This window comes from Miniopterus schreibersii (assembly GCF_964146895.1).
Source record: "Miniopterus schreibersii genome assembly, chromosome: 22".
NCBI lineage: Eukaryota > Metazoa > Chordata > Mammalia > Chiroptera > Miniopteridae > Miniopterus > Miniopterus schreibersii.
The window spans coordinates 5,577,179-5,593,041 of record NC_138124.1 but is presented as its reverse complement, the minus strand read 5'-3'; the positions used below and the strand labels follow the sequence as shown (position 1 = coordinate 5,593,041).

At 48.7% G+C, this 15,863-nt stretch overlaps 1 protein-coding gene across 1 annotated transcript; it reads left to right on the top strand.

Annotated features, from left to right (window-relative positions):
• The first annotated feature begins 1,666 nt into the window (after window positions 1-1,666).
• CHRNA3 (cholinergic receptor nicotinic alpha 3 subunit) lies at window positions 1,667-14,572 on the top strand. Its single transcript, XM_081124388.1, has 6 exons — window positions 1,667-1,939; window positions 3,450-3,589; window positions 3,700-3,744; window positions 4,880-4,989; window positions 8,809-9,820; window positions 13,392-14,572. Exons 1-6 carry the CDS (start codon window positions 1,882-1,884, stop codon window positions 13,518-13,520), a joined length of 1,494 nt encoding a protein of 497 aa, XP_080980514.1. The 5' UTR covers window positions 1,667-1,881; the 3' UTR covers window positions 13,521-14,572.
• The last annotated feature ends 1,291 nt before the right edge of the window (window positions 14,573-15,863 follow it).

The following is a 15,863-nucleotide window of genomic DNA, read 5'->3' as shown; positions in this document are numbered from 1 at the left end:
TTACCAGTTTGGGGCAATTATAAATAGAGCTGCTATAGAAACAAAAGTTTTCCTTTCGCCTGGCTGGGCGTGGCTCAGCAGTTGAGCATCAACCTATGATCCAGGAGATCGCAGTTGGATTCCTGGTCAGGGCACATGCCTGGGTTGAGGGCTCGATCCTCGGGGGGGGGGGGGGCATGTAGGAAGCAGGCGATCAATGACTCTCTCATCATTGGTGTTTCTCTCTCTCTCTCCCTCTCCCTTCCTCTCTCAAATCAATAAAGATATACTTAAAAACAAACAGACAAAAACAAAACAAAAGTTTTCATTTCTCCAAGTAAATACTCAGGAGTGTGATTATTATGGGGAGTGTATGTTTAACTTATGTGAGACTGTCAAACTGCTTTCTGGAGGGGCTATACCATCCTGCATTGCCACAAGCCAAGTAGGAGAGATCCAGTTGCTCTGTGTCCTCGCCTGCACTTGGTATTGGCTGTACTTTTTACATTAGCCATCCCAGTGGATGTGAAGGGGTACATCATCCTGGTTCTAATTTGCTTTTCCCCAATGGCAAGTGATGTTGAACTCCTTTTCCTGTGATGGTTTTGCCTTCTATATATCCTCTTTGGTGAAGTATCTGTTTGAGTTTTTTGCTCATTTTCAAAATTGGGTTTTAGTTTGCTTATTGTCCAGTAAGACTTAAAAACAATTCTACTAAGGTGTACCTTACATATTTTAAAATCCACCCATGTTAAGTGTATGATTCAAGGAGTTTTAGTAAGTTCATCACCATAATCCAGTTCTGGAACATTTACATCACCCCAACAAGCCCGCTCACACCTATCTATTCTTACTTTTGGGTTTTCAGGAGTCTTTGTATTTTCTGGATACAAGTCCTCGGTAGGGTATAAGATTGGCAGTGTTTTCCAAAAGAAGGGCTTTTTGCCAGAAGAATGAGAATGTGCTAACTGGGGACCTGAGAGGGAGGCCCCAATTCTTACAAACATTTTCTTGATCCTGCAAAATGTCTCCTTTTGTCTGGTTTTAATTTGGGTAGGAGGCCCATTCTTGAAATAATAAAGGAGACTCACCTGTCCTGTGATGAAAGAACCCCAAGGAAGCGTGCAGGTGCCCCACCCCACCTGGTGGGTGGCCGGAGAGGCCAAGGGGGACCCCCCCGGGTGGCCTGGTCACTTCAGGTTCCTGAAGTCCCCAGAGGTGTAAATGGGGTGGGGTGCAGAAGAGGTGATGCAGGGGGCCAGTGGCTGGAAGCCAGTGCCCTCTCTGATGGGCCCATCTCGGTATCTCCGTTTTTGTTTTTTCTTTCTTTTGTTTCGCTTTTTACTAACAAGCATTTCAAAGATTCTAAAGTAAACAGTATAACAAACCTCCAGCAACTCCTGACTGAGCCGCAACCATTATCGGATCCGGACCCCAATCCTCCTCCCACACTGCATGGGCTGTGAAAAACCAAATACCATTAGCGCACCTGTGAGTTGTGTTAGAGGCCCTCAGGTGGACCTACAACCTGATGCGGGAACGCGCAGGACTGGCCAGAACGCGGAATCCCACGAGGTGCCCTTTTCTGGGGTCCGCAGCCAGGCTCCAGACTGGGGGGGCGGAGCCGGCCCCGGGAGCGCACGGGCGGCCCTCCTCTGATTGGTGGGCGCGGCCACATCCTGGCTCCAGACCCCGCCAGTCCCGAGAGCGTCCTCCCAGACTCCCGAGCGCTCGGCGGGTGGGGTTGGCGGGAGGCGGGGAAAAGCCCCGAGCCCCGCGTTCCCCCGTCCGGTTTGTCTCCGAGTGGTCGCTGCGCGGGGAGCCCCACGGACCTAGTCTGCCTCCGCCACACTGAGTCCGCTCCCGATCGATCGGGGTCTCCGGGCAGCCGGCCGAAAGGCCATGGGCGCACACTCGCACCGGGTGCACCCAATTCTGCTGCTGCTGCAGCTGATATCAGGTACGAACGTGGGCCGAGGGACGGATGCCCCGAGAGGGGACGCGGGGTCCGAGCGGCGGGAGCACGCTGCCGGAGTCGGGGGTCGGACCCGCGCGCACTCCCTGCTGCCCGCGGCGAGCTGGGTGGGGACGCCCGTTTCCCTTCGGCGCTCTGCCTCCGGAGGCCTCGGCTCGGAGCGCTGGCTCCCGAGTGGCGTGCCCCGGGCGTCGGCTCCATTGTCTGCATCCCACACGCTGACTCGCCTTACGTACAAGTGGGGAAACTGAGGCCAGTGAGGTAAAGACTTGAAGGCCCCCCTTGGAAAAGAGGGCAGTCGTTTCGGACCCGGGGGCCAAGTGTGCGCGCCAGCCTCTCCTCTCGCGGTCTGTCCACTGCGCCGTGAGGGCGCGCCCCGCCTCTTTCAGGTTCGGGAGAAGTGGCCCAGACCCCGCGCCAGAAGTATCTGGGCTGGGAGGGCTGGTTGTACAAAGGTGCGAGGGTTTGGCATGGCCGCAGGGGGGGCCTGTTGGGAGAACGCGATGTGGCTGGGCGCTCAGAGCACCGTTTCCGCCACCTTCGTGCTGAGGCCCCACTACTCAGACAGCCTTGCACTCCCCGGAGCTCCTGCATGTAGCCCTTCATTTATTTGGGGGGGGGGGCGAGGACAGGAAGGGAGCAGGCATATCCCATTTCAAGAGCTGGAGAAGCTGGGACTTCACCGGGGATTCCCTTCATCCCCTCTCCAGATTGTAAGTGGGAAGCATCAGACAGCTGACTCAAGATGCCTGGGGTGTAAAGGGGTTCCTGGAAGGGGTTCCTGGAAGGGTTTCAGAGAGGTTAGGGTCTCTGATCAGGATGTGAGGACAACATCAGGAGGAACCCTGGGTCACACTGGAAGATCAGGGAGCCATGCAGATGCCCATCTTCTAAGAGGATTGGTCCAAGTGGGATGAAGGAAAGCCCCAGACCTGCACTCTAGTCTCCCACGGGGAGGCTAGGAGGCAAAACACGTGGCCCTGGGAGTGACTGGTCATCTCCATCCTGGAAGCAGTGAGTGGATGTACCTATGTAGACTACACACCTGCCCCATTGTAACAATGAACTTATGGAGAGTTCCTGAGCTCTGACCATATGCTAGCACTGAGCTGAGCCCATCACTCATAACAACCCTACAACATGGATATGTTTATAGTCTTTGTTTTTACAGATAAAGAAACTGAGGTTCAGAGAGGTTAAGCCACTTGCCTAAGCTCACACAGCTCACAAGTAGTTTGTCAGGATTTATACCAGATCTATCCAAACTCAGAACCCAGGCTTGTACACACTGTGTTTCTCAATGAATGTGTGGCCTGATGGAATCTCTATCTGTCCTGGGCCTCAGTTTCTCAGTCTGTACTCGAAGGAGCAAAACCAGTCTGAAAGTCTGCAGTTCCACAGAGTCCCCCTAATGGGCGGAGAAGAGGCTGTAGCTGGCAGGGGTCCCTGTTGAAAGGAAAAGATTCTAAGGGTCTAACAGGGCTCCTTTCCTCAGTGGCCAGCGGCTCCGAGGCTGAGCACCGTCTGTTTGAGCGGCTGTTTGAAGATTACAATGAGATCATCCGGCCTGTGGCCAACGTGTCAGACGCTGTCATCGTCCAGTTTGAGGTGTCCATGTCTCAACTGGTGAAGGTGGTGAGTGCCTGAACCATAAGCCGTGGCTGTGGGGCACAGGGCTTCTGGGAAAGGCTTTCCCAGAGCCTTGTTTTGGTACTTCACGCATCCACTTTCATCTACCTTTCTAGGATGAAGTAAACCAGATCATGGAGACCAACCTGTGGCTCAAGCAAGTAAGAGACCAGCCCTGAGCACTGCTGCCCCCTGGTGGTGACTGCATTATTTGCTGTGGGTGAACGAAGAAGGACCCGAACCCCAAGCTGGGGCTTTCATTTCTGTAGACCAAGGCTGGGGTCCATTGACTGGCTGATCTGTCTCTTCTTGGACTTGGGTCCCAAGGTTCCCCCAGGAAGGGCTGCAAGGCCCCATCCCTCAAGTCACAGATGACAGTGCAGCCTGGAAGGAGGAGCCTTTTCCACAGTCACACGATAAAATGGGACAGACCTGAGCCTGGAGCCCTGGCCCCAAACTCTAGGGTGGGGTGTGAGACCACCCCCTTCCCTTCCTCTTGCCCAAAACTCATCCTTAAGTCGGAATCAGATGCTGCAGTCGTTGTTGGTAGGATGGGGGCAGGGGCTCTGGATTTTCCTGTTCAGATTGAAGCTAAAGAAATCATCTTCCACGTGTCCTCCCCAGGGAGGTTTTGCCAAGACCTGGATAAATAACTCACTGGCCTGATGGTGACCTTTCCACCAGGCCAGCTCTCCAGCCTTCCTCCAGGAGCTGGAAAGCCAGGTGGACACAGTGCCCACTCGGTGCCCTATGGCACATGTTCCCTCAGGCCACAGCTTGCCTCTCCCCTCTGGGGCTCAGGACTCAGATCTCTCAGCCTCTGCACCCAAACACTTCTTGGGCTTGATGGGACCCTGGCTCCTTTCCCAAAGCCCTTCAGAGGCCAACCCCATTCAACCTAGAGGTGGGAGAGGGCTCTGTGTGTGATTAGCACCCTGTTTGGGGGACTTGCTGGGGAATATGTCTGAAAAAGCTCCTGGAGAGCCATTTCAGGGGATGTAAACAACACCAGATGAAGGTATGAACTGGACCTGGTCAGAGTAAGCACTTGTAATTCTTACATGTTTGACAAGGGGGTGACCCTGCTCACAGTCACAGTGGCAATGGCCACCAGAGAGCAGGAGGTGGCCTGCACACAGCCCAGTGCTCTCCCTACTAGCACCTACACAAGACATTAGGCTCATGTGGTCTGCAGCATGGAGGCGGCTCTGTGACATGGGGCAGGGGTGGGGAGTTCACCAAGATGGGTGTCGAGAAATAAAACCACACTGGTCTTTTTGCTGCTCCTCCCTCCAGATCTGGAATGACTACAAGCTGAAGTGGAACCCCTCTGACTACGACGGGGCGGAGTTCCTGCGTGTCCCTGCCCAGAAGATCTGGAAGCCTGACATCGTCCTCTACAACAAGTAAGGGCAGGTGGCTCCACCCTCTAGGGCAGCCTGGCCTTCGCTGGACCTTTTCCGACAGGGCTCCATTCATTGGCTCATCCCACAGGAATTTACTGAGCACCTACTGCACACCAACTGCTGGAGACACAGTGGTGCACAGAGCAGATACGCCTCCTGCTTCCAGGAGGCTGTCGTGCAGCAGGGAAGACAGGCCTGAGTTATAATATCCAAATGTGCAATTGCAGACTAGAGTGAGGGCAAGGGAGGGAACTACGTGGGGAGCGGTGGGGGGAGCATCTGCAACCACGGCCCTTCCAAGACTTACCTTTCCTGTAAGTCAGGTCCCAGTGGGCCCCTTGAGGCTAGACCTCAGGAAGGTGGCATTCCTCTGCTCACCTGGCGAGTCGCCCCACCCTGCCTGACCTTCTCTCCACACACACCTCCCCACCCGCTTCAGGAAGCCTCCGAGGTCTCCCCTTCTGAGCCTGTGCATCATAGCACCTCTCTTTCCTAAAAATCGGACACTTCCCACACTTAAGCTCTGTTATTACGCAGACATAAATTTTAACTGATATTTTACAGTATGTGCTAGTTCATTCTTGGGTATTGGAAAACATTTTTTCCACCTGTGCTTTATCTCTAGTTACAATGTTTTAACCACTCAGCATTTTCCAGCACAACATTCCACATAGATTTAGTCTAATCTGATTTTAATGAATAAAAAGATTCTGTGTTTAGGGTTTTATGCTGTATTAGTACAAACTAATATGTTTTACTATTAGTATTAGGACTAGAAAAGCTATGTTTTTGGTTGAATACCACTTTCTGGTCACTGGCTAAAAGAAGGGGGATCTTTAACCACTCCAGAGATGGTCCGTGTTTTATTTACTGTTTTCCCAGGAAAACGCAGCATTCAAAATTGCATGATTCTTTCATGCGATTTGTATTTGTAAATTGGTACTTAAAGAGCTGGACACAGGATAAACTTGGCTGGCTTGCAGAATGTGAGCTGCCCTGGAAATTTCTTATCCAAAGGCTCTGAGGGAGCTGGGCAGGGTGTTAAGAAGTTTTGCTAAGCTAGAAATAAGAACACGGGCAAAATTTTTAATCTTACGATTTAAATATTATGGCTGTTTTCTTCCTGGAAATCTTTAGGATGTATGCTTGTAACAATACTGAGAGGCACAGTAAAGTGCTTCAAATTGGCTTTGGGAGAAGCAAATGTCATAAGTAATTTCCTTAGAATCTGAAGCTGAAAATAACATTTAGAGAAAAATCATCCACTCATCTCTCAAGTCAGAACCTCAGTTTCTCAGGATCGGTCCTCTGTTGAGGGTTTCTCTTCATTTAAACACTAGAAACACCGTTTACCTTCTTAAGCCAAAGTTTCTCCTATGATCTTTTGTTTTCTGAAATTCACTTTCTAACAGAATCCTCAGAAAGCGCTCACAATATACCGTAAGTTCTCACACGTTCATAACTCATTGCAGCCTTTTTAGATGATACTTTGCAGTCACTTACCTGGATATAACATCCTTGGCTCACTTTTTTCCCTTTGATGGCAATCTCAAAAGTGCTGACTTGTGTCCAGGTACAAAGTGTTGCTGTCAGGATATGATGCCAGCTTAATTTTCTTGTTCTTGTAAAACTGAGTGACTTTGGGGAGAGAAAGGGGACACTATTAGTAAGTGTCCCAGGACCACAGATGTAAACCAGGACTGTCCTAGACAAGCTGGGACGTACTGTCAGCTGACTTATAGGCAGGTTGTTCTTTTTGCCTTTGTCTTTAAAGTCTAGTCATTTTACTCTGTACCGTGTACTTAAGCAACCTTCTTTTATTCCAGGGAAGTTTTTTTAAATTATAGTTTTTAAGATTTGTTCTTTTCTACTGCTCTGATTATCCCTCCAGGAAATCCATTTTTACATATATTGGAACTTCTTTACCTACATTCTCTATTATTTTCTCTCAAATTCTTTTTCTTTGTCTCTGATTTAAAAGAATTTTTTCTCCTGTTTCCCTGAAGATTCAACAGAGAGTGGGGTGGGTCCTCTTTTTTGAGGGGCAGATACTTCTTGATGATTTCTATCTGGGGTTCCTAGGACATGAGAACTCCCCTTTCTCTGCCCTTGGCACCTCCACCAGCAGTTAATTCCACATGTTCCCATGCAGGTCCTGCTGGTATTGGTGGTTTGACCCCACCTGCTCATATTCTGAGGTTCTCAGGGTCCCATATAACCTTTGTTGACCGTGTGGTCAGTAGGTTTTTCCTTTTTCTATCCCACATGCCCTATATTTCTGAGGGGATTTGGAGGAATAAAACACTGATGCCAACACACTCTCCCACAGCTCCCCGCTTAAGCTCTTAACCTTTCTTTCTGTTAAAGCCACACCCCAGCCAGTCCTATGCAGCCAGCAGGACTTTTCTTTTTCTGATTAACTCCCGTGGTTTAGCAGCACATTGGCTCAGAGCCCTCCCACATCTGCTGTCCCTTGTTGCAGCCATCTCTTGGGTACCCTGTGACGGTGACATCTTCATTTATTTTCTGGTCATCCATTCAGTCAACAAATGCTTACCAAGTGCCCCCTGTGTGGCTAGTGCTGTGCCAGCTCCCAGTCCCCAGCTAGGTCTTCATCTTCTCGGTCTCCTGGTGTCAGAGACAGGCTGCTGACACTGCCCTGGTCAGCAAATAGGCCTTCTGGTCTAGACAGACACAGCCAGGGTTGTGGCAGCAGCCACAGTGGGGATCCCTGGAAAATAGGGGAAATGTGTGTCAGCAACCAAAATAAGCTTACCTCCAGCGCTTGGCCTTTGAGCACATGGGGTTATGCGACTCCTCACTTGGGGACCCAAGTTCTGGTTGGTCAGGGCTCTCCCAACAACTCTGCATGGCACCCTGAGCAGCTCAGTCCTGTTCCCTGGGCTTCAGTTTCCTCTGCAGTCAAATGAGGGGATCAGACTAGAGCAGAGGTCAGCACACTCTCTCTCTAAAGGGCCAGGGATTAATATTTCAGGCTTTGTGGGCCACAGCGTCTCTCACAGAGACTCAACCCTGCCCTCGTGGCTCAAAAGTAGCCGTAGATAATAGTAGACAACGAGTGGGTATGGCTGTGTGCTCCAGTAAGAATTTACTTACAGAAATAGGGGGCAGTCCTGGGGACCACAGTTTGCCAACTGCTGGACTAGACTCTGGGCTCTTAAGGCCCCTGACTGTTCTGACATTCTGGGGTCTAGGATGCCATAAAGGAAGTTGTTCTGGAAGCCTCTCTTCCCAGGGGTCTTTTTAATCCTCTACGTAGGCCAGCCTCACAGAAGCTCCTGGGTGTTGAACAGGGGTTGAATCCACTTGAGGGCATGTGGGTCCTCACCCCCACCCTACTTCATATTTTCCCCTTGCTTCCTGGAGCTAGGAGCCGGGCATAATCTTTTTTTTTTAATCTTCACCCGAGGATATTTTTTCCATTGCTTTTCAGAGAGAGTGGAAGGGAGAGAAAGAGAGAGAGAAACATTGATGAGAGAGACACATGGATTAGTTGCTTCCCCTGCATGCCCCGACCGGGCTGGGGATCAAGCCTGCAGCCAAGGTACGTGCCCTTGGTCGGCATCAAACCTGGGACCCTTCAGTCCGCGGGCCGACGCTCTAACCACTGAGCCGAGCTGGCCAGGGTGAGCATAATCTTTTTGTGGGGATCTACGGGCACAGTAAATGTAAAGTGGAGGCTGAACAAGTGACCTTTCACAGCACTTTGAGCTGTCACATTCCACAGCTGTAGAAACCGCTCCTTTCCATTGCCCTGCTGTGTGTGTAATGACCAGGCCGCGCCTCCTGTCTCTGCAGCGCAGTGGGGGATTTCCAGGTGGATGACAAGACCAAGGCTTTGCTCAAGTACACGGGCGAAGTGACTTGGATCCCTCCGGCCATCTTTAAGAGCTCGTGCAAAATCGACGTGACCTACTTCCCATTTGATTACCAGAACTGCACCATGAAGTTCGGGTCCTGGTCCTACGACAAGGCGAAAATCGACCTGGTCCTCATCGGCTCCTCCATGAACCTCAAGGACTACTGGGAGAGCGGCGAGTGGGCCATCATCCGAGCCCCGGGCTACAAGCACGACATCAAGTACAACTGCTGCGAGGAGATCTACCCCGACATCACGTACTCGCTGTACATCCGGCGCCTGCCGCTCTTCTACACCATCAACCTCATCATACCCTGTCTGCTCATCTCCTTCCTCACGGTGCTGGTCTTCTACCTGCCCTCGGACTGCGGCGAGAAGGTGACCCTCTGCATCTCCGTGCTCCTGTCCTTGACCGTCTTTCTGCTGGTGATCACGGAGACCATCCCATCCACCTCCCTGGTCATCCCCCTGATCGGCGAGTACCTCCTGTTCACCATGATTTTTGTCACCTTGTCCATCGTCATCACCGTCTTCGTGCTCAACGTGCACTACAGAACCCCCACCACGCACACGATGCCCACGTGGGTGAGGACCCTGTTCTTGAACTTGCTTCCCAGGGTCATGTTCATGACCAGGCCGGCAGGCAATGAAGGCAGCGCCCCGAGGCCCAGACCCGTGTGCAGTGGTGAGCTCTCCAACCTGAACTGCTTCAGCCGGGTGGGGTCCAAAGGCTGCAAGGAAGGCCACCCCTGCCAGGACGTGCTGTGCGGCTACTGCCACCACCACAGGAGGAAAGTCTCAAACTTCACCGCCAACCTCACGAGAAGCTCCAGCACTGAATCTGTGGACGCCGTGCTCTCGTTTTCTGCTTTGTCGCCGGAAGTCAAAGAAGCCATCCAGAGTGTCAAGTATATTGCTGAAAATATGAAAGCACAAAATGAAGCCAAAGAGGTAAGGACGTGTCATTACATCGGTTGTGCATTCACTCAACAAACATATATTGGCTCGTGTGGGGCAAGGCATAGGGCTGGGTTAAGAAATTAGACTCTGGAGTCAGCGGCCTGTGTTCAGACCAGCTCCTCCAACACCAGTTACATGTCCTTGGACATGTCGCCTCCCCTCTCATCTGTAAATTGATGAGCCTGTCTTCTCATGTGTAAATTGGGGTGATAGAGCTCCCGAGCATACAGTGCCCTGAGTTAGCCACTGGGCTGCCAGCACTCGGGGTCGAGAGAGTAGATCAGGAGATAGGCTGGAATGATCTCCAATAAGTATTGATCAGCTCAGCTTAGACTCTTAATTTTACTTTCTCATCGTGTGTGTTTTCCCCCTTTAGGTATAATTTATGTAAAGTGCCCAGCTCTTAAGTGTACAGCTCAATGAATGTTTGCATTATGTGTACACCCATAGAACCGTGACCCAAATAAAGATATAAAACATTTTCAGTGTCCCTGAGAGTGCCTCATGCCCCTTCCCAGTCAGTGATTCCCTCCCTCCCTCCCTCCCTCCTTCCCTCCCTCCCTCCCTCCCTCCCTCCCTCCCTCCCTCCCTCCCTCCCTCCCTCCCTCCCTCCCTCCCTCCTCTGATCCTTGAACTTCAAATAAGTGGGATCACACAGTATGAACTCTTTCACATCTGACTCCCTTCATTCAAAATGTCTTTGAGGTGCACCCTTTTTTATTGTATGCCACAGTGACCGCGCCGCCTGCCCTCTGTTATTCTATGGTTGTTGGACATTTGGTGATTTCTAGTTTGGGGCTAATTTGAGCGAAGCTGCTATAAATATTCTTATACATGTCCTTTGGTGAACATATGCACCTATTTCTCTTGAATGTACACCTAAGAGTGGAACTGCTGGATCACTGGAGAGCTGTATTTTTAACTTTAGTGGGTACTGTAAGGTTTCCAAAGTGCTTGAACCAATTGAGGGCAGGGAGAAAAGAGCGCAGTTCCAGGCTCTCCCCAGACCCTTCCCTCCCCAGACCCTCCTCTCCCCAGACCCTTCCCTCCCCAGACCCTTCCCTCCCCAGACCCTCCTCTCCCCAGACCCTTCCCTCCCCAGACCCTCCTCTCCCCAGACCCTTCCCTTCCCCAGACCCTTCCCTTCCCAGACCCTTCCCTTCCCAGACCCTCCTTTCCCCAGACCCTTCCTTCCCCAGACCCTTCCCTTCCCGGACCCTTCCCTTCCCAGACCCTCCTTTCCCCAGACCCTTCCTTCTCCAGACCCTTCCCTTCCCAGACCCTTGCCTTCCCAGACCCTCCTCTCCCCAGACACTTCCTTCCCCAGACGCTTCCCTTCCCAGACCCTTCCCTTCCCAGACCCTCCTCTCCCCAGACCCTTCCCTCCCCAGACCCTCCTCTCCCCAGACCCTTCCCTTCCCAGACCCTCCTCTCCCCAGACCCTTCCCTCCCCAGACCCTTCCCTTCCCAGACCCTCCTCTCCCCAGACCCTTCCTTCCCCAGACCCTTCCCTTCCCAGACCCTTCCCTTCCCAGACCCTCCTTTCCCCAGACCCTTCCTTTTCCAGACCCTTCCCTTCCCAGACCCTTGCCTTCCCAGACCCTCCTCTCCCCAGACACTTCCTTCCCCAGACCCTTCCCTTCCCAGACCCTCCCCTCCCCAGACCCAGCTCATACTTACCAGGCTGCACCTTCCCAGGTCTTCTGGGACAGAGCTGGGCTGGGAGAGGGAGCCAGGAGCTTGCCCACAATTTTGCCTAAACTCATGTACCTGTTATTCAACTTTAATTCCAAACTTTCCAGAGAATTGCCACTATCATTGTATCTTAAAGACTTTGAGAATTTAAACACAAGATTAATTTTTACTCAGCTCTTTTCAAAGCACTGTATTCAGGTGTAAGACCCAAGTCTCTCTTCACCAGGCTAAACCCTGTGAACTGCCGTCAGAGGGAGATTTATACTTAGATACCGGGCATTTTAAAGTCAGCGTTAACATACAAAAGTATCATTCCTTAAGAACACTGGGCCAGACACATCATTTCATTTCATCCTCATAACCACCTCTGTGGCAGGTACTGTCCTTATCCCCATTTTACAGATGAGGAAACTGAGGCTAAGAAAGGTCACATAAGTTACCCAGACTCTCAGGATAGAAAGGAGCAGAGCTGGAGCTGTACTCAAAGTCGGTCTCCACGCCCCTGCTTTCCCACCCCCGTCTCCCAGGCCTGAGGAGGTTTACCCAGCAGAGATGGGGGGGGGGATGACAGGGTCTATTGTGTACTAGACGCACTTACAAACCAAAATCTTAGGAACTCAAATAAAATACCATGTGGCAAATGCATCAGAATCCCAATTTTACCTATGACTCCTTAGTGTCATCAAGAGGACACATGCATTGCAGCTCATCATGGTGAAATAAACCCTGTCTCCCAACCCCATTTCGGTCACTTAATGAAATTACTGCATCCATGCTGCCTCTTTGTGATGCGATTATTTTTTTTTCCAAATTAGTTGATTTATGGATTCTCTCTTCTCAATTCAATTATGGTTTCCTTGCTTTCTGAGTTGTCTAGGAGTATAATGAACGTACAATCCCCCTTCCTAGCTCCAGCCTCAACTGGAGCGATGTTATGTACAATGAGTCCTGCTCTGTCTTCCATCTTTTACTTTCTAACCAGTAATTATTTCTGATTTTCAGCCTGTTCTATAACCGCACAGAATTCCATGATACTTTGGGCTTATAACTAAAGGTGATATTTGGTTATTTAGGCATTGCTGGGGTGGGGGTGGGGGCACGAGGGAGAGAAAGTAATGAAGGACTTGCCCTGATAAGCTGATCTCATTTTTGGATGTTAAAAGTAAATTACACCTAAAACTGGGTAAGAACTAGTACTTTGAAACAAAGGTAAATGGTGCTGGATTGTATTCGCTGTTCTAACACACGCCCAGAATCCTCCACGGAGGCGGAAGTCAGCGAACTGGCTTCACTAACTATAAATTGGAATTCAACTTAGAAAAAGTACGTTATGTACACGTTGAGAAATTTCTGATGTAAAGCAGATTCAACGTGACAGATGTTTTATTTTATTTATTTTTTAATGTCTTTATTGATTTTCAGAGAGAGGAAGGGAGAGGGAGAAAGGGAGAGAAACACCAATGATGAGAGAGTCATGGATCGGCTGCCCCCTGCACGCCCCCTGCTGGGGATGGAGCCCGCAACCCGGGCATGTGCCCTGACCGGCACTCGAACCTCGATCTCCTGGATCATAGACCGATCCAGCAGATTGTAGGAGGGAATGACAGGGCCTATAGCCACACCTGCCGGGCGACAAATGTTTTATACTATTTCTCTGGTGCCTAAAGAGAAACTTGACAGTGGTACATTTCCTCAGACTCTACATCAATGGGGATTAAAGGTTCCTTGCATTTCAGTGGGAACGGCTACTTCTGCTGCTGCAACGTGTTTGTTACATGTTCAGGATTGAAAATGTAGTCACGCCGTCTTCTCCTTCATGCTTTGTTTTTTCTTCTTTCATGATTTTTTGTGTTTTGTTTTTTTTCAGATTCAAGATGACTGGAAGTATGTGGCCATGGTGATTGATCGTATTTTCCTGTGGGTTTTCATCCTGGTGTGCATTTTAGGGACGGCCGGGTTGTTTCTGCAGCCCTTGATGGCCAGGGATGAAACCTAAGTACTGAACGGTGCATCAGCCTGAGGTGTATTGGGGGGGAGGGGCTCTTTTTTCTATTGTGATAAAACACACTTAACATACAATTTACCATCTTAACACTTTTTGCATTCACAGTTCAGTTGTATTAAATACATTCACATTGCTGTGCAGTCATCATCACTGTCCATCCCCATAACTCTTTGCATCTTGTAAAACTGAAACTATATACCCATTAAATAGTAACTCCCCATTTCCCCTCTCCCCACCACCATTCTACATTCTGCTCCTGAGTTTGACTACTCCAGTAAGCACCATGTATAAGTGGAATCATACAGTATTTGTCTTTTTGTGACTGGCTTGTTTCATTTAGCACAGTATCTTCAAGGTTCATCCATATTGTCGTATATTACAGCATTTCCTTCCTTTTCAAGGCTCAGTAATATTCCACCGTCTGTAGAGAACACATTTTGCTATTCATTCACCTACTGATAGACACTTCAGGTGTTCCCATCCTATTGTGGATAATGATGCAGTAAACACGGGAGTGCAGATATCTCTTTGAGGCCCTGCTTTCAGTTCTTTTGGGCATATACTCAGAAGTGAAATTGCTGGATCGTATAGTAATGCTATTTTTAACTTTTTTGAGGAACCACCGCACTATTTTCCACCATGGCTGCATCACTTTACATTCCCAGCAACAGCGCACAGAGTTCCAACTTCTTTGTGTCAATACTGTTGTTTTTTGATAATAGCCATCCTAATGGGTGTGAGGCGTAGTTTTGATTTGCATTTCTCTTTAGTGACATTGAACATCTTTTCATGCGCTTATTGGCCACTCATATATCTTCTTTGGAGAAATGTCTGTTTGAGTCCTTTGCCCATTTTTGAATCAGGTTGTTTGTTTTTCTCTGTTGTTACATTTTAGTTCTCTATATATTCTGGAGATTAGTCCCTTATTAGATATATGATTTACAAATATTTTCTTCCATTCTGTGGGTTGGCTTTTCACTCTGTTGATAATGTCTTCTGATGCGCAAAACTTTAATTTTCATGAAGTCCAACTTGTCTATTTTTTTCTTTTTTACCTGTGCCTTTTGTGTCATATCTAAGAAATCTGCCAAATCCAATGTCACAAAGCATTTGTTCTGTTTTCTTCTAAGAGTTTTATTATTTTAGATGCTTTCTTAATGGTAACTCACTTTGTATTATGAGGCTCCTGTCTTTGTTTCTGGCATTTTAAGGTTTTCTTATTATCCAGTTGTCTTGATTTTTGTCAAAGAAGATTCATGTAAGAAAAACGTCAATAGTATATATTGCAAGTAAATGAATATTTAACCAGCCTTTTTAGTAAGGTAAAGAAATGTCAGAATATAATTCTTCCATAGTGACAGAACATGTAAAAATGGGCAAAATATGAAAACTGTTTCCCTTTTGTTCCAGTGGTTAAAACATAACTGGATAGAAAAACTCACTGTTCAGAAATGTGAAAATCATTTGGTTCAGTATCACAGCAGACTTCTCAGTGGTTTTTCTTATTTAGCCCATAATCTTGAAGATTTATACTATTTCAGCAATACCCCACTACTGTTTCTTACCACACACTTCTTCTTTACTGTTTTCCCAGAGTCTAAAGACATGTCTCCACTGCAGAGGGCCTCAGCTATTTCTTTTGCACAATTCAAAACTGTACTGTGAGAAATAATGCCTAGTCACACATTCATTGTTAACGTAGTTTTAGAACAGAGATGTTTTAGCCCAGATAATTCCGTGTCAGAAGGGGACTGTCCTGTACACTGTAGGAACTTTAGGAGCACGGTACCCTGTACTCACTAGATGCCAATAACATACCCCCATCTCTTGCCAGTTGTGACAGCCAAGAATGTGTCCAAACATTGTTAAATGTCCCCTCGGGGGCAAACTTGCCCCTGGTTGAAAACTACTGCTTGTAGGCAAATCACTAAGAAGAGAGCATCACATACTACAGTGTTGAATCAGAATCCACTGGCAAGAGGTGAGGTTCACAGTGAACATTTTCACCTGCTCACTAGTCATCATAATGTTTTTCCTATGCAAAAATAAAACAGACAATATTGCAGCCCACTGTGAGTCATATTTCATAGGTCAAAGGGAAAATTTCTCTAAAATTTATTTATATATAAAAATTGTTTGTCACAGTAATGGAGACAGAAGAGGGATCAGGGAAATATACATGCTAAGATAGCTAATCGGCAATTTAAATGAACCAAACCAGACTTTCACTCATTATATGGCATTAACTGTCTACAATAAAATACAAATTAGGGTCCCCTCTACCTTCTAAAGAGCATTGACTTGAACTCAGATGGGTTACATACTATAACTAAA

Bases quoted from the DNA above. Each gene is read 5' to 3' on its own strand.
- CHRNA3 (XM_081124388.1), top strand. From the start codon at position 1,882: ATGGGCGCACACTCGCACCGGGTGCACCCAATTCTGCTGCTGCTGCAG. The intron at 3,745-4,879 runs GTAAGAGACCAG...TCCTCCCTCCAG, and splicing joins CCAACCTGTGGCTCAAGCAA to ATCTGGAATGACTACAAGCT. The intron at 9,821-13,391 runs GTAAGGACGTGT...GTTTTTTTTCAG, and splicing joins CACAAAATGAAGCCAAAGAG to ATTCAAGATGACTGGAAGTA.